Here is a 23,880-nt window from a genome sequence, read left to right on the forward strand (position 1 = left end):
AATGAAAGTCATGCTATGTGTTGGTCATCTTGGATTGCTTGAACAGCGTCGCATCTTAGTTTCTTCGACAGCATTGATCTAATAATGCGGACAGAATACCCATTGCTTCTGGACACCTTCATCAGAGGATTAATCTCAAGTCCTAGGTGGTCCTTATGCAAAACAGTCCTCGTTCTACACACTAAGGTGTTCAGTATATAGCTCTCTTCTGAGCTGGATGGTGAAAGCTACACCTGCTGAGGTTCAGACCTAGATGTTTCAGTTTTCTGTACACAGAATGGCAGAGTTGTCCACCTGATTTCTATTTGACCAACATGTCTAAGAAAGGTAACTTCCTGTTCCTCTCTACCTCCATTGTGAATACTATGTTAGTATGTACACCATTCAAATGGTCAACGAACTGCTGCAGCACCTCATTGCCATCGGTCCAGATTAAAAATGCATCACCACCATCCCTGAAGAGGTAGGATGAATGGAGGGGAGCACTATTCAATGCTCATTCTTCAAAAACCTTCATGAAAAAAATTCGTTATGGCTGGTGAGTTGTGAACACATTACTGTTCCATCAGTCATTTCATTTCACAATAATTTCCACTGCACAAAAAGTGAGTGGTCATCAGAATGTTCCAAAATTACTGGGAAATTTTAGGGGACAAATGTGTGGACAAAAGTTTTAATTTATCTTCCACTGGTACCTCCATAAACAGGGAGACCACAACAAGGCTGACTATAACTTCACTCGTGCCTATCCTTATCTGCTTTATTGCATCAACACACATTCCTGAGTTTTAATACAATGTCTACAGTGGCCAACTATGGGTACCAATAATTTAGTTAAGTACTTTTCCAGTTTGTACGCAGGGGAGACATGAGCACTAACAATTGGTCTCAATGCTATGCCATCTTTCTGTTTTTTAGGCAGACCATAAAACTTACGTGACCGAAGTGCTCTTGACTTAAGTTCTTCACAAGTCCATCGGAGTAGCCAGGGTTCTTTAGTAGCTCTCCTATCTCCCTGTGAAATGCTGATGTGGGATGCTGTTTGAGAAACCAATATGTGGTACTTTGTGCACCTGGAGATTGGAAGCCCACCATGATTCTTTTAGCACAAGACAGCCCCCAACAGTGGTGTCCACCCCTGCAAGTGGAGGTGTACAGTGTCAGCTTGCCTGCACAAGTAAGGGCAGGTGGGTGGTTGTACTGCCCTGGTCATGAACAAATGCCTTCTATGGCAGAAGCTCAGCTGTTGCTTAACTCAACCCAAGAAAATTTCGAAGTCCAAGGGAGTGAACTTAGAACCAGTAGACAGCTTGTTGGTGGTGAAGCCTGTGGTGCCAGCCTGAAAACGATGTTGCCTCGTCACCTGGTGAGGACCTCCAATCGCAGTAGGTGCAACCAGACTGTGAATATGTCTACTGAAAATGATCGGTATTTATAAAGGTTCGATGCCCATTTGTTGCACTGAGTCACTGCTTCTAACTGCATACACAGATTTCCAGTACTGTGAGCACTGGCCCTTGGCCTGCAATGTGGAAACAGACTGGAAGCACTACTGCATCTGATGCAAGGATGTTTTGGTTCACTCTGCACCCATTGGTGTCTGTGACCCTCTTGTGATAGCTGCAGCACTGTTGCTATTTATTTTGGTAGCAATGAAAAATAGTGGCAGTATTACAGGTAGAAGTGAACTACTTAGAACATCTGAAGCAGGCTGTTAGGACTGCCTGGACACCTTAGTTTATAACAATACTATGTAGAAGAAGTAAGGATCTGGAAATGCGACAATTTAAACTGGTCAGGAAGTTCCACTGGCCTACTGTATATAAAACACATATGTGCCCAAAAATGTTATTATGCTTAAGCTAGCTTATTATTTTATATTTGCACATGTTAATAAAAACACGAAGTAATTTACTTAGGGGGAATGTACAAACAGCTTTTGTGCAGTTAATACATGCAACAATACAGAATTACATATGCTTCTCATAGATATGTACATGGAACGTGTAACTCAATCATCATAACTTCTCAACAGCATATTGTTATATACACACATGCACAGTATAAAAGGTTTTCCAGATTTTCTCAAGTGAAATAAAATAAGTAGTATCAAGTATCAGCTGGAATCACGGGGAAACTACCATCTTTATACTTCCCAAGCACAGGTATCTCTACTACATGGTTTAGCAACAATGGGATTCTAACTGGTCAAGTATTCCAGAGGTAAAATAGTCTCCCAATTTGGATCTCTGGGTGGGGACTACTCAGAATGATGATTTTATCAGGAGGGGAAGGGTGAAAAATACTGGCACTCTATGGATTGGAGCTTGGAATGTCAGATTGCTTAATAAGACAAGTAGGTTACAGAGTGTGAAAAGAGAAATGGATAGGTTATATGTAGCAGAAATTAGTCTGGTGACAGAAAGAACAGGAGTTTCAGTCTGCTGAACACAGAGTTATCAACATCAAATCAATATAGGTAATGCATGAGTTGTTCCACCTCAGCAGTGCTACACAGACAATACAGGAACTGAAAAAATGTATGATGAAATAAAAGAAATTTTCAGTTTGGTAAGGGAGATGAAAGTTTAATTGTGTTGGGGGACTGGAAATCAATAGCAGGAGAATGAAGAGAAGGAAAAACAGCAGGAGAACATGGACTTGGGGACAAAGATGAAATGAGAAGCTGCCTGGTACATTTTTGCACAGAGCACAATTTAATCATTACTGACATTTTGATTAAGAATCTAAAAAGAAGATTGTATGTATACATAGAAGAGGCCTGGAGACAGCGCCTGTTTTGACAGATTATATCATGTTAAAAATATATTAGGAAACCAGATTTTAAACTTAATGCATTTCGAGGGGCAGATATAGACTCTGACCATAATTTACTGATTATGAAAAATGGCAGAAAGGTTGGAACAGACTCTGGATAAAATGAAAGATTCCGAAGTTTTTCAAACTTGCAAAGAGGGCCTTAGGTGACAATGGACTGTAACAAAGAAAAGGAATACAAAAGAAGACTGATGGTTAGCTTTGAGAGAAGAAACAGTGAAGGTATCAATGGATCGAATAAGGAAAGGACAAGGCCCAGTACATTTCCTTGGATAACACATGAGATACTGAATTTAACTAGGGTCTTAAAAAAAAGTTCCAATTTCTAAGAAGGCAGTTGCTGACTGATGTGAATATTACTGTAGCATTAGTTTAACAAGTCATGACTGCAAAATACTGATGAGAATTATTCACAGAAGCTTGCTAGATGCAGATTTTGGGGAAGACAAGTTTAGGTTCCAGAAAAATGTAGCAGTATGTTTAACAATACTGACCACATGACTTATTTCAGAAGATGAACTGAAGAAAGACGAATATGTGTTTATAGCATTTATAGATGTAGAGAAACCTTTGATAATGTTTACTTGATTGCAATCTGAAATTCTGGTAGTAGCAGTGATAAAATACTTGGACCAAAACATTATTCACATCTTGTCCAGAGTCCGCCGCTCGTGGTCTCGCGGTAGCGTTCTCGCTTCCCGAGCACGGGGTCCCGGGTTCGATTCCCGGCGGGGTCAGGGATTTTCACCTGCCTCGAGATGACTGGGTGTTTGTGTTGTCCTCATCATTTCATCATCATCCAGGAAAGTGGCGAAATTGGACTGAGCAAAGGTTGGGAAATTGTACGGGCGCTGATAACCGCGCTGTTGAGAGCCCCACAAACCAAACATCATCATCATCTTGTCCAGAAACCAGACTACAATTATAAAAGCTGAAGGACATGAAAGGGAAAATTATTGAATCTGCACATTGAGCAGGCAGTAAAGGAAACCAAGGAGAAATTTGGAAAGCGAATTAAAGTTTGGAGGAAAGAAATTATGAATATGAGGTTTTTTGGTAACTTGTAATTCTGTCAAAGGCAGCAATGGACTTGAAAGTTGGAATGAAATAGGATGGATAGTGTCATGAAGTGTGGTTGTAAGATGAATATCTAAAATAGTAAAATAAGATTACTGAAATGTAATCAGATTAAATAAGACATGCGAGCTGGTAATAGCATGAAAAGCAGGTTTGTAAAAGATATATATCTGAACTTGCATTATAAATTTAAGTGTTAGGAAATATTTCTGGGCGTTTTTGTCTTCAATGTTTGCCCTGTACAGAAGTGAAATGTAGACGATAAACAGTATACACTACAAGAGAATATAAATTTTTTAAACATTGTTACTGAGGAATGCTAAAGATTAGATCGATTGTTCAACTAACTAATGAAAAGGTACAGTGAACTGAATTGAGGAAAAAGTAAATTTATGGCACAATGTAACTAAAATAAGGGATCAACAACTTATATTGAGGCTCAAGGAATAGTCAACCTGATGATGGTTAGATATGGGGGTATAAACTGTACTGGGAGACAAAGGATTGTCTATAGTAAGCAGGTTGCAGTAGTTATGCAAAAATGAGAATGTTTTCATGGACAGCTGCAGCAAACCAATCATTCAACAAAAGATAACAACAGTATCAAGATAAACAGAAATTGTTATATAGTAAATGACTTACACTACATATTCTTTGTCCTGCAGGAGGAACAACTTCGTGGAGGTCAGAATCGCTTTATGATCCTCAATTTCAGAAATTTTTAGTATTAACTCTTCTGCCGTTTGTTGCAGAACTTTAAACAACGTTACTACACCTTTTATAATTGGAAGTGTTGGATTTAAAAGGTACTCATGTAAATAGGGGTGTGGTAGCATTGCTAGCTGTGAAATTAAGCCAGTTAGCCGGAGGTTTACTTGGTAGGACTGAAAAATAGTAAGAAATGACAATTAGTTATTAAATGTCTTGCAGAGGTTAAATTCAGTTAGCATAATATGTCACATACTGAGGAAAATACTTATTCCAGAGTACAAAGAAAAGAATGTTCATTAGGCAAATCATTTTGCTTCTTCATAATTTTTAAGTTAAAAAACTGCAAAATACAATCTATACTATGTATACTGCAACAAGTGTTGCAAGCACTCTTACTGAACAAACAATAAATTTAATGGTATTCTAATTTCTTTTGTTAACATCTATGGCAAAAGAGAGAGAAGGGGATGGGAGAGGGGGTGGGGAAGGGAGGTGAGGGGAGAGAGAGAGGGAGAGAGAGAGAGAGAGAGAGAGAGAGAAACAGAGAGAGAGAGGGAGGGAGGGAGGGAGGCGGGGGGAGAGAGAGAGAGAGAGAGAGAGAGAGAGAGAGAGAGAAGAAGAAGAAGAAGAAGAAGAAGAAGAAGCAAATAATCAGGTATCTTCCTAGGCATCCAACTTACAAGTTCTTTAAAAAATAATGTAGACAGAGAAACTACAAAAAATATACTTTTAAGTTTTTATCATGATTTCATGATATTTACTTATGAGCTACTGATCTTCAATTTTGGGATCGCCTCTTCCTGTAATGATGAAGAATTACTATATGTGGATAGGACACTGACAGAGGACAGTAAAGGTAATCATTCAAAGTACCTTGCTGTGTATGTACTATGAACCACAAAGAACAAAATTATTTTATTATGTTTCTTTTAGCTTGTCTTAAATACAAACATCAAGCTTTAATTTAATGATGGTTAATTATTACAGAAATCTATAGAATTAATTTCTAACAACTGCTTGTCTTTGATAATCTACCTATGCTTTGACTTAATTCACATTACTGAATGTTGTCCTTCATGACTGTATTGTACAAAACACAACTGAATGAATAGGGTAAGTCCCACAATGCATGACTTCCATTTATTTTTCATTTATTTCCAATAATGCTCGTATTTTTCAAAAATTTTAATTTGATTCTCATGCAAATTTCCAATTTTTGTATTTTTCCTCACATGTTAAATGCATAGCTTGGTAGCAATACACATCTGAATGCACAAGTGTATATGCGACTTGAAATCTGCCGGCACACATTACCAATAAAGTTCCTGGAAGTGATTAAGCAGTAATATATGTCTAAATACCTGCAACTCTCAGTTTGTAATATCATTATCCCTGTGGAAAAAGATACTATACAACACTTCAGATATATGATGGAAACTGAAAGAAATTCATAGGATAAGGTATGCTATAATCTACTGCAATCAAGAGTCATCATTATACAATGCAACAATAGTTTATATTTGGGTTAGGAGAAATTTTAGGACAATTATGTATAAAAATTCAGACATGGTTCATGACTTCACTTTTGACAAACCTCAATGGTATCAGTGCTAACATATTACCACTAAAGTGAAAATAAGCTGTGTACCTGTATACAAACAATATCTTTCCAATGTTAATGTGACTGACTACAACACTCTGATAAAGTTCTATGAAGTGGAAGCTATTTTGTTACAATCCATCAACAGTTTTAACATTATAGTCAATCTTTTCTGTCAACTATTTCTCTACATAACAAGAAACTTTTTGGCTTTTGAATAACATGTTTTTATAATTGCATAGAAGCTTTTATGCACCCTGGACTGTGATCTATCAATAGTATCTCTGTTTCAATGGCTACAATCCTCCACAGATAAATATCTCTTCCACTACAATGTTATTTTGAGACATACCATAATACTCCAACAATAATATGACATGCCACATATTTCACGAAACTTATCTGGTTCCATTGGTATTATTGTGAAATACAACCTAAAGGTGTGGCAAGAGATGAGTACTCCATAGCAGATAGGAGAAGTTTTTGTCAACTGCACATCCATGTCAGTCCAGTAACTCAACGCAGAGCACTCAGATATACATGGTGATATTGTAACAGCTTTAATACATATGTGAGTAAATCTTCAGACATGATTTTATAGCCGTGAAAAAGAATAAGAAGACTTTTTTTACACACATATGTAACAGCCCAACCATTGTCTTTGCAATAATAAGCTTATTTAATATTATATAATAGTTCTAATACTGTGTGTTGGTTTTTTCTGTTTGGGATATCAAGAAATTAGGCACCAAATGCAGCCACTGGTAGGTGCAGAGTCCATGGATGTAATGGTGCCCAACCACATTGCAATCAACATTTTATTGTACTGGGCCATATAAGTACTGGGTCAGATAAAATAGCATGCTTCAGGGGCGTTGAAGAAGGTAAACATTGTTGTAATGCTCCACTAGTTTACTGTGTGCATTTTTTTTTGTTCGATCATAATTGTGATTGAGTTACGATATAAGAGAAGGGGTACTGATAGCCAGGTAAGAAGAGGAAGAGTGTACCATTCGCAACCATACAACACTGTAAGAATAGTGGTCATACAGATCCTAACTGACAAGGACTGGAGATCAGTGTCAAGTCTTGTCAGTGACAACCGATTTCAAAACCAACAATGAATTGCTGCTGCCAGTGAATGCATGTTTCAGACCAAACATAATGAAGAGAATTGCATGCAGTGGGACAGGTTCCTCAAAGAAGGTAATTGCTACGTTTCCAGTACCATGATTTGGGCCCATTCATTCAGATTACTGTCAACCTGAACCAGGATGTTTATTTTGAAATTCTTGGTGCCCAAGTGATACTATTTCTTCTACATCTTCATGATGTGGATACTGTGGACTCTCCTGACTTCCAAGCCAATAAGAGCCATGTCCACAGGGCTGTAAAAGTATGATCCTGGCGTGAAGAACACTCAGCCATCCAACTTTGACTGAACCACTAAATCATCTGATCTTAATACCACAGAAAATGTCAAGAGATCATTTGGAATAGTGGTGAAACACAGCAATTAACATCACTACAATTTGGTAGCTCTCAGTGATCTATTCCGCAATGAATGGTTTTAGTTGTATACAGTTGAGTTAAAGAGTATTACCAAGGCAAGAGGTGGTGTTACACAATATTAGAAAGATACCTCCGGTGGGGGGATTATTTATCCAGTGTGCTTATCATAAAACTGATGAAATGGAAAACATTAGTTTACAATATGCAATTACCACTAAGCATTTTTTTTTCTTTTTGTATCAGCTCAGGGCACAACAATGCTGCAAATCATCACTGTCGACACAAATATAACTATATTAGCTTATAGAGGCTCGGCTGCATAGCTGGGGAGAAAGAACAAAATTTGATGTCTGGGTAAATCTACAGGGGAGGAGAATGGCCAAAAACAGGGTTGAGAGTTGGGCATCTGATGCCAGTTCTGTAGCGCACCAACTGTCATAAACTGTTGCCAAATGGCCTACTTTGTGGAACATGCCACACAGGATATATATGTGTCAAAGACCCTCCGAATGACAATCAAGGCATGACCTCTGGCTTTACCGTTGAACATAAACAGGTGAGGAAGGGAAACAGTTCTGAGTATCAGAAAAACAACATGAATGGTGATTACAGCACTTCAACTGACTCACACCCACAGGGCCCGAACAGGCAAAGGTGGGCAGCACTGTGATGTTGATGCACACAAAAAGTTAATGGCATCAACACACAGCAGCTCAGCAGAGGGCAAGGCTGCCTGGTTCACCCTATGGGTTATTGGGTGTTGTTTACCATGCACATCTAACATTACCACCTGCCAGTTTTCCAACAGTATGTCTTTTGCACTGCTGTAAATTCATGTGGTTCCACAATCTTAGGAACTTCAGCTAAAGGGGACTGTAGAAAGTCTATTCCCTAGTTTGAACCTTGGAGTCAGTTGTTAACCAGATGATCATATCTCTAATTAGCAAACTCCTGCCACCATTTCAAAAATGCTGTCTGTGGTGGCCACAATAAAAAAAAGGAGGGGCATCACACCGTAAGATTGCCATTTTACATCTGCACAGAGCATACATAAGAATGTCCTACATGCCATTCCGTATCTGCAAATGGCATGACAACGCCATGAACTGTAGTTATTGGCACAAATATAGCCATACTAACCAACGGTGGCTCAGCTGAGGAGCTGAAGCCTGGCAGAGAGAATAAAATTCAGTGTGTGAGTCAATCTACAGGGAATAGAAAATCTGAACCATGCTTAGAGACCAGCACAGAGAAATACACAACCTGGCCAGCTGAAGGACTGAATGACTTGGTACGTGGAAACCAGTACACGGTGTGAAGTGAGAGCCAGGTCCAAGTACATTATCATCAAGGTAAAAACTACAAGGCCAAGTATATTATTGCCGGAAAGTTAACACCTGGTTCAATGGCTTTACCCATACTGCACTTTGTATGCACCTCCTTTGACAACGTTCTGCAATATCCTGCAGTGATACCCAGTCCAGCACATCTGTACCCAACTTGATGTTGATGTTGATGTTTGGTTTGTGGGGCGCTCAACTGCGTGGTTATCAGCGCCCGTACAATTTCCCAACCTTTGCTCAGTCCAATTTCGCCACTTTCCTGGATGATGATGAAATGATGAGGACAACACAAACACCCAGTCATCTCGAGGCAGGTGAAAATCCCTGACCCCGCCGGGAATCGAACCCGGGACCCTGTGCTCGGGAAGCAGAACGCTACCGCGAGACCACGAGCGGCGGACAGTGTGTACCCAACTTGATGCCGGCTAGTAGGAATGCTAAAATTTTTTTCAAAGCAGGAGAATTTTTGCCCTTTTTTCCTAGGAGGAAATGTATCACATTCTTATGAAAACTATTTCTTTGTGAAATCACTTAGACTCTGCTCTTTGGTTCTCACCCTCTTGGTCCAAATTCGCACTGTTGTTGCTTCTTGTTTCACAGTTATCTTTAGGCTATTGACCAAAATATACTGCTTTACTTTTTCTCTTGACAATTGACTAGTGAAAACATTTATTTTAAAGCATGGAACTAAAGCGGTACCCACCAAATAATTTTTAGCTGTTGTGATGTTTTCAAATCATTTTAGCAATCCTTGTTATATGACAAACCTCACCTGGCTTTTTTTATCCTTAGCACTGACGTGTTCATTATATCGCAATTTCACATTAATACACTCCTGGAAATTGAAATAAGAACACCGTGAATTCATTGTCCCAGGAATGAGAAACTTTATTGACACATTCCTGGGGTCAGATACATCACATGATCACACTGACAGAACCACAGGCACATAGACACAGGCAACAGAGCATGCACAATGTCGGCACTAGTACAGTGTATATCCACCTTTCGCAGCAATGCAGGCTGCTATTCTCCCATGGAGACGATCGTAGAGATGCTGGATGTAGTCCTGTGGAACGGCTTGCCATGCCATTTCCACCTGGCGCCTCAGTTGGACCAGCGTTCGTGCTGGACGTGCAGACCGCGTGAGACGACTCTTCATCCAGTCCCAAACATGCTCAATGGGGGACAGATCCGGAGATCTTGCTGGCCAGGGTAGTTGACTTACACCTTCTAGAGCACGTTGGGTGGCACGGGATACATGCGGACGTGCATTGTCCTGTTGGAACAGCAAGTTCCCTTGCCGGTCTAGGAATGGTAGAACGATGGGTTCGATGACGGTTTGGATGTACCGTGCACTATTCAGTGTCCCCTCGACGATCACCAGTGGTGTACGGCCAGTGTAGGAGATCGCTCCCCACACCATGATGCCGGGTGTTGGCCCTGTGTGCCTCGGTCGTATGCAGTCCTGATTGTGGCGCTCACCTGCACGGCGCCAAACACGCATACGACCATCATTGGCACCAAGGCAGAAGCGACTCTCATCGCTGAAGACGACACGTCTCCATTCGTCCCTCCATTCACGCCTGTCGCGACACCACTGGAGGCGGGCTGCACGATGTTGGGGCGTAAGCGGAAGACGGCCTAACGGTGTGTGGGACCGTAGCCCAGCTTCATGGAGACGGTTGCGAATGGTCCTCGCCGATACCCCAGGAGCAACAGTGTCCCTAATTTGCTGGGAAGTGGCGGTGCGGTCCCCTACGGCACTGCGTAGGATCCTACGGTCTTGGCGTGCATCCGTGCGTCGCTGCAGTCCGGTCCCAGGTCGACGGGCACGTGCACCTTCCGCCGACCACTGGCGACAACATCGATGTACTGTGAAGACCTCACGCCCCACGTGTTGAGCAATTCGGTGGTACGTCCACCCGGCCTCTCGCATGCCCACTATACGCCCTCGCTCAAAGTCCGTCAACTGCACATACGGTTCATGTCCACGCTGTCGCGGCATGCTACCAGTGTTAAAGACTGCGATGGAGCTCCGTATGCCACGGCAAACTGGCTGACACTGACGGCGGCGGTGCACAAATGCTGCGCAGCTAGCGCCATTCAACGGCCAACACCGCGGTTTCTGGTGTGTCCGCTGTGCCGTGCGTGTGATGATTGCTTGTACAGCCCTCTCGCAGTGTCCGGAGCAAGTATGGTGGGTCTGACACACCGGTGTCAATGTTTTCTTTTTTCCATTTCCAGGAGTGTATAACGACATATGGAATAATTTCAGAAATACAAGCATATCTGGAACTTGTAATTTTTATTATTTCCTCAAATGACTGTCATAATTTCAAAAGTTGCTCTAAAAGCTCCCACTGTGCAGCAGTCAGATTGGCAGATAGAGTGAAATGGCCTGTTTTTGTTCCATTAGCCTTGCAAGAATATAATACAAGTAGGTGGAATTCCATTGCGTACTGACATCTTGCACCAACTCATGCTGAGGAGATCCAAATCTTTTTGGACAGAATGCAGTTTTCCCTATGCAAAGATAGAGTGATTAAAATGAGTTATTATCCTCCTACCTGTAGCTATCATTTGAGTCACATTTGACTGAGCCTTCAGACAATCGTTAACAAATAATTGAAGAGTATGAATAAAACAACGTTATTGGCCAACTATGCATTACTATCAACTTTTACTATGTTTTGTCCATTATCACAAATAATGGTGTGAACTTTTGCCAGCTGGATGTCCCATAAATTTGCAATTTTCTGTGAACTAATCACATGTTTTCTGTTGTGTGTTGTCCTTCAAAACGCTCAACACTCAATACTACATGTTTGACACTGAACTCACGATCAATAAAATGCACTGTAAGACTTAAAAAATTGTTTTGATTATGCAAGCAAGCACATCTACATGTCGCATGTCACAGAAATATAATCAGTCTCAGACAGTAATCTTTTAATTGTCTCAACCACCTTATGATAAGTTTCTCGAATTATTTTGTCTGAAAAGTAAGGGCAGTTTGGTATTTTATACGGTGCCAAAGCACTGTTAATCAGTCTTCTAAAACCAGCCCTTTCAACTGTATTTACTGCCTCATTGTCTAGTGCTATCATTTCAGCAACAAACAGATAGTATTTTTTAGCCATGGGACCATTAATATCGCATAGTTTACATATTTCAGAACTTGATTCAAGACTCTGGTACTTTTTTGACGTTGAAGCTTTACTTACAATTTTTTGGTATCAAAGGTTTATTTACATCTGTATCTTGATCTGTAATTTCTTGCCCCATATGAATCATAGGCTACAACTTACAATATTCGTTGCTGTGTTTATTTTTCAAATGATTTATCATTCCTGATGTAGTTGCCATCTTTCAAATGCCACTATGAGAAATTTTTATTTAGCACAATTTGCACACAACACTTTTCGTATTATTTTCATCGTCTTCAGAGTACGTCCATATAGGTGATTTTGTTTTAGAAGCCATAATTGATTATTAATAGTTAGACCTTATACAATTCCACTTTTACACAAAACAAAATGTAGAGAGTGCAATGAAATGTGCTTAAATGTCCTGGCTTTCCCAGTTAAAAAAACAGTTTTTCCTGTGTGAAAATACACTGTACCCTGGGTGAAAGTACATATTTTTTCTGTATTAGGTGACAATATAGTTTCCCTTGGAGATGTAAAAATTATCAATCCTTTAAATGGTAAAAATTTTATACACCTTTCTAGAACTTTAGCACTTTTCTATCACTTTAGGAAATCCATACAAATTGCACTAAATACTGCATGATACCTTCCAAAGGGCTGAAATCGAGATTGCGCTTTATGAAGGGCTACTGTCAGCCAATCATAGCTCATGTCATGTGATCTCGCAAGCCAATGACAGCAGATATTCAGAGTAGGGCTGTTTTACTACTTTTTGAGCTTTCATCTCTTTGACTGTGTGAAGCAAGTTTAGATGGCACAAAGAAGAAGTCTGATTGCACTGCGGTGTGGGGGTGCAGTAACAAGGTATCCGATCGGAAGAAATTTTAACGCAACTAGTGTGATAGTTCTTCGCATTGGTGTTCTTCAAAAATAGTTGCCGAAACTGATGAAAAAAATCTAAATGATAAGATTCGTTTTTGTGTTGTGTGGAGATGTGTGTGGGGAAATGCTGATGCAATTGGCTGGTGCTACCAACAGAAACTGCAATGCTTATCTTCACCACACAATTTAAACACTACAACTGCTAAGTCACAGGCATGAAAAAAGAGACAGGGAAGTTAAAATGAAGTATTCCGTATTTTGTGACTCGCCGATTATTCAAAGTGCCGCTGCGCAATTACGCACGCCCTCTACGTGCGGCGCTGTCTGCCAGCCATGCAGCAGCTGCGCCACCTAAGCGACCAGCCGAGCAGCGGCCGCTAGACTGAGACTCAGTGTTTAATCGAATGCCGACTTGTACACAGGTCAACTTACTCAACGACTTATATGTGTTGTTGTGTTGTCCGAAATATGTGTTAAATTTGAAGATTTAACAATTGGCGACGAGGATGGGATTTTTCCTTTTCACCGTTGACTCACAGGGTTCCATGGCTACTGTCGAGCAGCTCTTGCAAAATCTCCTTGAACAGCAAACGCTTCTAACTGCGGCGATTTGCGATTTCGTCGCGGCGTCAAATGCGGGGCGTTTCTCGTCGTTGGCTGTACCTCCTTTTCCACCTTACGACGAGATGGCGGAAGACTGGTCTGATTATAAAAAACGTCTTCGACAGCACTTCTTGGCATTTCATGTCACGGACGAACAACCATGTAAGTCTCTGTTCCTTTCCTGGATTTCACCTCAAATGTATCGGTTGTTGTCACAATTGGCTCCTTTGAAGGATCCTGCGTCTTTGTCCTTTGCTGAAATGTGCTCCCTTCTGTCTGTCTATTTTCAAAAGCAAACGCATGTGGTAGCCTCTCGTGTTGCCTTTTATCGTTGTCAAAAACAACCAAATCAGTCCTATCGCGCTTGGGCTGCTGAACTTCATGGCCTCAGTCGAAAGTGTCAATTTGTTACTGACGTTCACAAAGAATCCTATGGCGATTCCATGGTACGGGATGCTATTATCCGGTCGGCGCCCGACAAAGAAGTTTGGCAACGTGCCCTTCAGTTGGCGAATCCGACTCTAGATGAAGTTCTCTCCATTGCGCAGTCTTTTGAAATTTCTCGTGCCGCTGGGGCGCAAATTGAAGCGTGGGGTGACGTAGGGGAAATACAACCTCTGTGCGCTGTTGACGACGCGTGCGGCGCGTCCCCGCCGGCCGACGTGGCCGCAGTACGCTCCCACGCGCAGCCTCGGCCTAGCCGTAAACAACCCACTAAGAAACTGCAGCAAAATCCCCGGCAACTTCCTTCATGTCCGCGGTGTTTTACAAAACATTCACGCGAGGATTGTCCCCAACGTTGGGCTGTGTGTCACACTTGCAAAAAGAAAGGTCATGTGTCTTCCGTTTGTAAATCCGACAGCATACATGATGTTCATGAACACGACGCTGATTCTGATTCTGTGTTGTCTGTCAATTGCACTTCTTCCCTTTCAGGGAAGTTATTCCTCACTGTCCAAATCCTTGGTCGAGATGTTCGCATGCAAGTGCGAACATCTCGGCAATTACGGACGTACAATAAACAGAAGATTTCTCTCTTGGGACAGTTTAATGCTGAGGTATCTTACAAATCTGTCGTTCGCACTGTTCCCATATTTGTGGTCGACCAGAGCAACGCAGAAAATCTTTTTGGTTTCGATGCCTTTCGCGTTTTTGGGTTCTCCATACATGACTCTGTCAATATTGTCTCTGACGCTATTCCTTATGCTCAACTATTCCTTGTCGACGACATTTTCGTCCCTTTTTTCTCCTGCGTTAGGCCGTGCAAACGACTTTGAAGCTCATATCACGCTCAAACCCACTGCTCGGCCTAAGTTTTTTCGGGCTCGGCCCATTCCTGTGGCCCTTCGTGATCGGGTAAAACGGGAGTTGGATTGTCTCACTGCTTCAGGGGTCTTGCTTCCTGTCACTTCCAGTGAGTGGTCCTGTCCTGTCGTTGTAGTTGCTAAGCCCAATAGTGATATTCGTCTCTGTGGCGATTTCAAAGCCACTGTAAATGCCCAATGCCTCATCGACACTTACCCTATGCCCCGTCCTGAAGAACTGTTCACTAAACTCGCTGGAGGACAGTATTTTTCTAAAATTGACCTGTCGGAAGCTTATCATCAACTTCCTCTCGACGCTGCTTCCCGGCAGTTTCTGGTCCTTAACACGCCTTTCGGCCTCTATCAATACCAACGCTTGCCATTCAGGGTTGCTAGCGCCCCTGCTTTCTTTCAGCGATTCTTGGAACAACTATTGCTCCCTGTCCCGGGGTGTATCAATTACATGGATGACATTGTTGTCACTGGCTCCACCACTGAAGAACATCTTCAAAATCTCCGCACACTTTTTAATGTCTTACAGACTGCCAGTCTTAAGTGTAATCTTCACAAATCACAATTTTTTCAGGCATCTATCACGTACTTGGGGTTTCAACTCTCTCGGGATGGTATTCGTCCGCTTCAACACACTGTTGCTGCGATCGATGCCCTTCCTCGCCCTATATCTGTTAAGGAACTGCAGGCTTTCTTGGGGAAAATAGCATACTATCACAAGTTTTTACCATCTGCGGCATCAGTGGCTCAGCCATTGCATCGCCTGTTGCATAAAAACGTGCCTTTTCACTGGTCTGCGTCATGTGACGCGGCTTTCCAGAAATTAAAGACTATGCTGAAACAGGCCCCGTGCCTGGCTACTTATCGACCTGGCCAACATCTTGTTCTTGCCACAGACGCCTCTCAATACGGGGTCGGTGCAGTCCTTGCGCACCGTTTTTCTGACGGTTCGGAACAACCCATCGCTTATGCCTCCAAAACGCTCACGGATGCCCAACAGAAATATTCTCAAATTGAGAGAGAAACTTTGGCCATCATTTATGCTCTTCATAAGTTTGGTGTTTTTCTCTATGGCTCAAAATTTCATCTTGTTATGGATCACAAACCGCTTGTTTCCTTGTTTAATCCATCAACGTCACTTCCCGACAAGGCTGCACACCGCATCCAGCGTTGGGCTCTTTACTTGTCCCGTTTCAATTATGAGATTCATTTCCGGCCAATGGCTCAACATGCGAATGCTGATGCTTTGTCTCGCCTTCCCATGGGTCCTGATCAGGCATTCGATAGGGACGAACTTTTGTGTTTCCACCTGGATGTTGCCGAGCAGCGGGTTGTGGACAGGTTCCCCATCACTGGGGACAGGCTGGCGGCTGCTACGGGTTCTGACCCTACCCTCTCCCGGGTTTTACGCTGTATTCAGAAGGGTTGGCCAGATCGCCCGTCCTCTAAGACTTCTGATCCGTTGTGGAACTACTACACTTTGCGCTACCGCCTCACAGCTAGGGATGGTGTTATCCTCCTCTCCACTGATAATGCTTCGCCGTGTGTTGTGGTACCTGCATCTTTGCGTGCTTCGGTCTTGCGCCTCCTTCACCAGGGGCACTGGGGTGAGTCTCGCACAAAATCTCTGTCGCGCTGTCATGTGTACTGGCCTGGCATCGACTCTGAAATCGCACACATGGTCGCTGCCTGCGGCCCTTGTGCGTCACAGGCCACTGCCCCGAAGTCATCTTTGTCACCGTGGCCTTCGCCTGAGAAGCCCTGGGAGCGCATTCATGCTGACTTTGCGGGACCCTTTTTAGGTACTTATTGACTCCTCGTAAATGACGCCTATTCTAACTTTCCTTTCATTGTCCGTTGCACGTCACCTACCACCGCGGCAACCACCAGTGCTCTCGCCCACATTTTTTCTTTGGAAGGCCTCCCCTCTACTCGTGTTACTGATAATGGTCCGCAATTTGCCTCTTCCGACTTTGCGGATTTTTGTGCTCGTCACGGCGTTACGCATGTTACGGTCCCGCCGTTCCATCCACAATCCAACGGTGAGGCTGAACGACTGGTCCGCACATTTAAGGCTCAGATGCGGAAACTTCTGACTTCTTCTGCTGCTGATGACGCGCTTCTCCAGTTCCTGGCGTCTTACTGTTTCACCCCCATGGGCGATCACAGCCCGGCTGAGCTCTTACATGGTCGACAGCCCCGCACGCTACTTCATCTTCTGCGGCCTTCCACCTCACGGCCACGGGTGCCTTCACTTGGCCGGTTCACCGCCGACGACCTCGTCTGGGTACGGGGATATGGCTGGCGGCCAAAATGGAGCCCGGGCCGCATCTTACGACACCGTGGCAGACGCCTGTATGAAATCCAGATGGACACGGGTGTTGCAGTGCGTCATTCGGACCAGCTTCGGCCTCGTGTGCCAGCAACGCCTGTTCCGAATGCCGCCACACCACCTTTGGCTCTACCTGATGCTTGGGATCTTGGCATCTCTCAATACTCACAACGCAGCTCTCTCACCGTCATCGCGATGCCAGAACCAGAACGGATGCCACCAGGAGACGTGCCCATGCAGGAACCGGAGGACCATCCTCTGTCAGAGTACATCTACTCGCCTCCTCCTCCAACGGACGCCGACACATCGCCCATGTCTCCTGTCATATCAACTGGACTTGCCGCAACGGGCAGATTGGTGCAGGGGGCCCCAGCAGATTCGACCCCTACGTCTCCTGTCATCTCGACCCGTTATCATCGGGGACACTTCCGTCCGTATGGGAAGCCTCCTCCTCGAGACTTTACGGCGAGTCAAACAACGCCTATGGACGTTAGCCATCTCCAGGACACCTCCATCAAGACCAGTGCAACAATTTCAAAGGGGGGAAAAGTGTTGTGACTCGCCGATTATTCAAAGTGCCGCTGCGCAATTACGCACGTCCTCTACGTGCGGCGCTGTCTGCCAGCCATGCAGCAGCTGCGCCACCTAAGAGGCCATCCGAGCAGCGGCCGCTAGACCGAGACTCAGTGTTTAATCGAATGCTGACTTGTACGCAGGTCAACTTACTCAATGACTTATATGTGTTGTTGTGTTGTCTGAAATATGTGTTAAATTTGAAGATTTAACACCGTAAAAATCCAATATGTGACGAAACCGAACAATGGATCCATTGGATACCTTTTACTATGCCACTTACGTGCTGTTACCATTGTATGAATGTGGATTGTTTTCATTTTGATTCTTGAGCTGAGAGGGCTAAGCAGGCTGCTAGCTTGTTGATGTACAGCATATCTAATAATAAATGAATACTTATAACAACGAAAATAATCAATTATTGACAAAATAATATAAAGGGTTTAACTGTTACAAATTTTCGAAGCCAGTGACTCCTTCTTTCCAGAAAAGAGTTGCAGGGGAAGGAAGAGGGGTGACGGAAAGGGACAGAAGAGGTTCAAGGACTGGGGTACAGTTCAAAAAAGTCACCCAGAATCCCCCTCTTTCAGTTCAGTAAGTCTCCCCTGAATTGAGGTTCTGGGTGACTTTTCTGAACTGTACCCCTTTCCCTAAACCTCTCCAGACCTTTTCCTTTGCCCCTCTTCCTTCTCTTTCAACTCTTCTGCCAGAAGGATGAGCCATTGGCTCCGAAAGCTTATAAAAATTAAGCCCTTTTGTGTGTATGTTCCCCTGCTGCAGCTGCTTGGTGAGTATATATTTTTTATCTATCCATTTATATTATAATCAATAATTAAATACACAGCTCTAAATCTGGCCAGTATGTCAATATTTCTTCTGTAACTATAATGATATAGCGATAATTTTTTTTTTATGTATCGAGGGACGATAGTGATAATTTTTTAAATATTGATGTATCAGATTCCCTATATTTATAAAAATATCAACAGCTCTAATTCAGAGCATATGAGATGTGATGTAGTCAGCCAACAGCAACATCACTGTTAAGTAGCGCAAACACAGAAATTGGAAAAGTTAATGGTTTAAATCAATGAACATATAGTGTAGCTACAAGAAAAACTAACTTTTCACATATATTATTGCCTGTCAAAAATTTTTGCTGTTTTTTTCCAAGGGTGTGGTTAGGCAGGAACCTAGTAGCATGGCTTAAATTGCTATGAGTCAAATCACTATTTGCAATATTGTCCTACAACCTGTTAGAAATGTTAACAGTTGTGCTGTCAAATCCATCAAAAGCAGTTTGATGTTATACTCTTCATCCTACAGCCTTCGACACATTTTTCTGTCAGCAGATGTTTGTGTGCAGACTAAATTTTGTTGCTGTAAAGGCACATTTTCTTTGCAAATAAAGTTTTAAATTGGTGTTATTCTCTTGCTTATCCTTTATTGTTGCAGTATTATACTGCAGTAGCAGGCTAAAGCAAAATTATTTGTTAAAGTATCAGTTCTTAGCAGTCTAAATTACAAAAATTTAACTGAAAACAAAAACAATTCAAAATTCTCGGAGTTCTAAAAAATTTTCAAGATTTTCCCACATTAAAAAGTTACCACACTTTTTCTGGTTGTCCCGGGCTGCATACACCCTGATTTATGAAATAAAAGTCTGCTGAGGGTAATATTCAGTACAGTGTTGCTCCACTCCATGCAATATGATGTACTGGGACCCTCCTAGGTGTGCTGTTCACAAGGCTGTTGAGATGCTGCAGTTGAAGCCAGTACCATTTTTTGACAATGGTCTTTCTATGGTCATGCAATGTGGCACAAGGACGTCGTGGATCAATGCACAGAAAGTTTCAACTGATCTTAAGCATGCTCAATTGGATACATCAGCATATACCACAGGCCATTCCATTTGGTTGATTTTGATCTCCTGAAGGAATGTGTTCATGATGTTTTTGCAGTATCGTCTTGAAAGATGAAGTCACTGGACAACAGACTGGAATATCCTGTCTCCATACTGCATAGCAGTCAAATCAGTCTCGACAGAAATGAGAGGTGCCTGACATCTACACAATACCAACCCAAAATGTGATTGAGAATTGCACTGATACCTACACAACTTCACACTCTTTTAGAACGATTACGAGGTGTCATAAAAAATCTGCACTCATTGGTGAAGAGAACCTGATGCCACTGACCCATGTTTCATTCTGTGTGTTCCCTCACCCACATTTTAATTAACCACACTGCTCAAAGGAATGTACTGTTGTTCTTCATGGATATCTACAGGGCAATTTGAAATTGTGGAGATGGTCACAATCAGTTCTGTTGGATTATCTTCCTATGGGCAGTACTGCTTTGCGAGCTAAGCAAAGGGTTACACCGTTTTCAGAAAGTGAGCCAGTTGAAAGAAATCATAAACTACAACTTTTTTCACTCAAATATATAAATTGGTGTGTAAAAATATTAAGATGGTCAATGAAAGCAATGCATTCATTGTTTATCAATACAGTGAATAATCTGCATACGAGGGGGGGGGGACACGGAATAATGTTGCCGTGAGTAGAGCTTGAATAGTACACATTTTTGCCGCTAGGCGTGTATAATGCAACTCACTGCCAGTTCAGTGCCACCTGTGTTGTTGTCCTGGTTTGTTCTATTCATCTGCAGTGAGTGTTTTTGCTAGTGCTGTTTTGGTCTTGTTTTGTTTTTTACGGTGGCAAGTTCAAGTGAACAATGTGCAGCTGTGAGATTTTGTTTTCTACTCAGTAAAAATGCTGCAGCTTATCAAGATGACACTATTAGAAAAACTCAAGTGTATGAGTGGTTTGTTTGATTTAAAAATATCAACATGTCGGTTAATGGCAAACCTAGTTCTCGACATCCATAAATTGCCCGAATCGACAAAAATATTGAAAAAAATTCAAGAGCTTGTGCTCACAGACTGTTAGGCAATAAATCAAATCTTTTATTTGGAAGTTTTAAGCAGATAATACAATAGTGTTCATAAAAAAAAGACATGATTTGTGGCACCCAAGAGACTGGTTCTTCAACCACGAGAACACACCTGCACACGGAACCATCTCTGTTATAGAGTTTCTGGCTAAAAATGGCATGGTTCCGCTGCCCCACACGCCTTGCTCGCCTGACCTGGTTCCGTGTGAGTTTTTCTTACTTCAATCATGAAAAGGAGCATGAAAGGACAATGATTTGAAAACACTGAAGAAGTCATGAAAAAAAAGGAGGGAGGAGCTGACAGCCATGTCTAAAGATGACTGCAAAAAATGTTTTGAATAATGGAAGCACCAGTAGCACATATGTATTAGTTGTGATGCAGAGTATTTTGAAGGGGATAAGGTTGTTTTGTAAACAATCCTTCCCTTTTTTGGGGGGGGGGGGGGGGGGGGCGGCGGGGAGGGGGGAGGGGGTGTACCCCTTTGTACATAACTTTCAGGTCGCTTCTTGTAACAGTAACGCTAGAAAGTTGAAGCAGTGACTGAGGTATACATTTTCATGTGAGTTTTAATGTCACACCATCAAATGTAATAAAGATCTACCGTTACCAATTTCTGAGAATTTCATTAGTTTTAGGCATGTCATTCCAGCCCTGGAGCTATTTAAATAAAATACTGCATTTCCTTAAGGCCAAAATGGGCTAGAAGTGATCATGGAACTACCATGTTGGAGGTATTCTTTTTTAAAAATATTTCATTAAAATGTTAAAAACAAAAATTTATATTCTTTCTGAAAAACAAGTGTTTTATGCTTTTCTGTATTTACAGCTAAAGTGAAGTGTTTCTAGACTGTAACCTTCGCCACCCATAAAAAGTGATGTTAATTTTTAGCATCTCTAGCATTGTAAAGTTTATTTATGGCTGAATTCCGAACTCCTTGTGATCTGTTGCCATGGATGTTATTCTACTGCTGGTCAGAAATGACAAGGACTAATGGTAATTGCAAGATAATCAGTGCCCTCTTCACATGTTCGACCCTGATAAGCTTCTGTTGGAAGACGATAACTAGTTCCCCATCCCATGGTCAATACAGCTCTCCTAGTTGTCTCCGAAAAGACAGCAACCAGTTTTTTTTGTATTCTTCAGCCACAGTATATTGGTAATGCACATCAGCTGTTGTTGTTGACAGTGGGTGATCATTCTGGGGCACATCTTTGATGTAGTGGTATTGTGACAGCTGTCCTATAGGCTACTGACTCAAAGTACAGAAATATAATCTCTCACTGAAACTACGCTTCCCTGTGATGAACTGCTGTCCTCATTGTACTTTCCAGGAAACACTATCCAAAGTGACACAGTGTGTAATGAAAGTTTTGTTAAAATGCCCATCTTGCCATACTCTGGTTTCACAGTTTTCTTAAAACATTTCAGGAAGAAGCTGGAACCCCTTCCTTAAAAAGACAGTGGCCATTTATTTTTGCCAGATATTTATGCAAGTAAGCTAGCATTTTTTTCTCTACTGGTTAACCATAAAGACCATAATCTCTTCTTACAGGCAGAAGAGTCAGCAATGCTAAATAACATGGGGGATGTAGATGGCACTGGTACTGTACACTGGCCGAAGGCCAACTAAATTATGCTTCCCGCACAAAATCTTCACCCTGCGGGTTTGGCTACCCTTGGCCCAAGGAGTCTCTCCTCTGGAGTTTACCTACAGATATCACAAGGATATTGTGCGTTATGGGCATGATACATTTACAAAGAGTCGCTGGTATGTGATTGTTACAGGCACCACAAGGGAGCACCAATCCTGCTTCTCAGCAACACACGCCTCAGGAAAATGATGGCATTGCTATTGAGGAACCAGTTTCCACTCACACAGCACTTGATCGTGGATATCCTTCCACCTGCTGGATATTTAAGGTGGAGCACATCCTCCAGAGGTAGCATTCAACTTCTTGCACAGTTCTGAGCCAGGAGCCAACTACACCAATAGCATTCAACTTCTTGCACAGTTCTGAGCCAGGAGCCAGCTACACCAAGTTCAAGGAAGTAGATAATATATGTTGTATTTTGTTATGTTTCTTGTAATTTTGGTTATTTTGTTTGTATGTGTTACAGGGTGTTGAGCACTGTATACAGGAAAATGAGAATATGTAGGAACAGACGGTGTGGGAAGTAATGAAAAACAGAGATGATTATATGATGATTAGGAGAGGGGAAGTGTTGATCTGTGTCTGGTCATTTAGGATTAGATCTGGACTGTGAGATACATGTTTGTTAATTTACAGTGCTTCCAGCAGGTTGCATCTACATCTACATCTACATGGATACTCTGCAAATCACATTTAAGTGCCTGGCAGAGGGTTCATCGAACCATTTTCATACTACTTATCAACCATTCCACTCTTGAATGGCACGTGGGAAAAATGAACACCTAAATCTTTCAGTTCGAACTCTGATTTCTCTTATTTTATTATGATGATTATTTCTCCCTATGCAGATGGCTGTCAACAAAATATTTTTGTATTCGGAAGAGTAAGTTGGTGATTGAAATTTCGTAAATAGATCTCGCCGGAAAGAAAACCACCTTTGTTTCAGTGACTTCCACCCCAACTCACGTATCATATCAGTGACACTCTCACCCCTATTGCGCATTAACACGACACGAGCTGCCCTTCTTTGCACTTTTTTGATGTCCTCCGTGAATCCTACCTGGTAAGGATCCTACACCATGCAGCAATATTCCAGCAGAGAACGGACAAGTGTAATGTAGGCTGTCTCTTTAGTAGCTTTGTCGCATCTTCTTAGTGTTCTGCCAACAAAGCGCAGTCTTTGTTTCGCCTTCCCCACAATATTATCTATGTGGTCTTTCCAATTTAAGTTGCTCATAATTGTAATTCCTAGGTATTTAGTCAAATTGACAGCCCTTAGATTTGTGTGATTTATCGTATACCCAAAATTTATCTGATTTTTTTTAGTATCCA

At 42.1% G+C, this 23,880-nt stretch overlaps 1 protein-coding gene across 4 annotated transcripts in view; it reads right to left on the minus strand.

Moving 5' to 3' along the window:
• The window catches only part of LOC126187941 (FHF complex subunit HOOK interacting protein 2A-like), a 203,017-nt gene that overhangs the window by 12,633 nt on the left and 166,504 nt on the right, over nt 1-23,880 (minus strand). For all 4 annotated transcript variants that reach the window (XM_049929312.1, XM_049929311.1, XM_049929314.1 and 1 more), the window contains one exon: nt 4,558-4,799. In XM_049929312.1, coding sequence (XP_049785269.1) covers nt 4,558-4,799 — 242 coding nt within the window. The remainder of the gene's footprint in view (nt 1-4,557; nt 4,800-23,880) is intronic.

Source organism: Schistocerca cancellata, chromosome 5 (assembly GCF_023864275.1).
Source record: "Schistocerca cancellata isolate TAMUIC-IGC-003103 chromosome 5, iqSchCanc2.1, whole genome shotgun sequence".
NCBI lineage: Eukaryota > Metazoa > Arthropoda > Insecta > Orthoptera > Acrididae > Schistocerca > Schistocerca cancellata.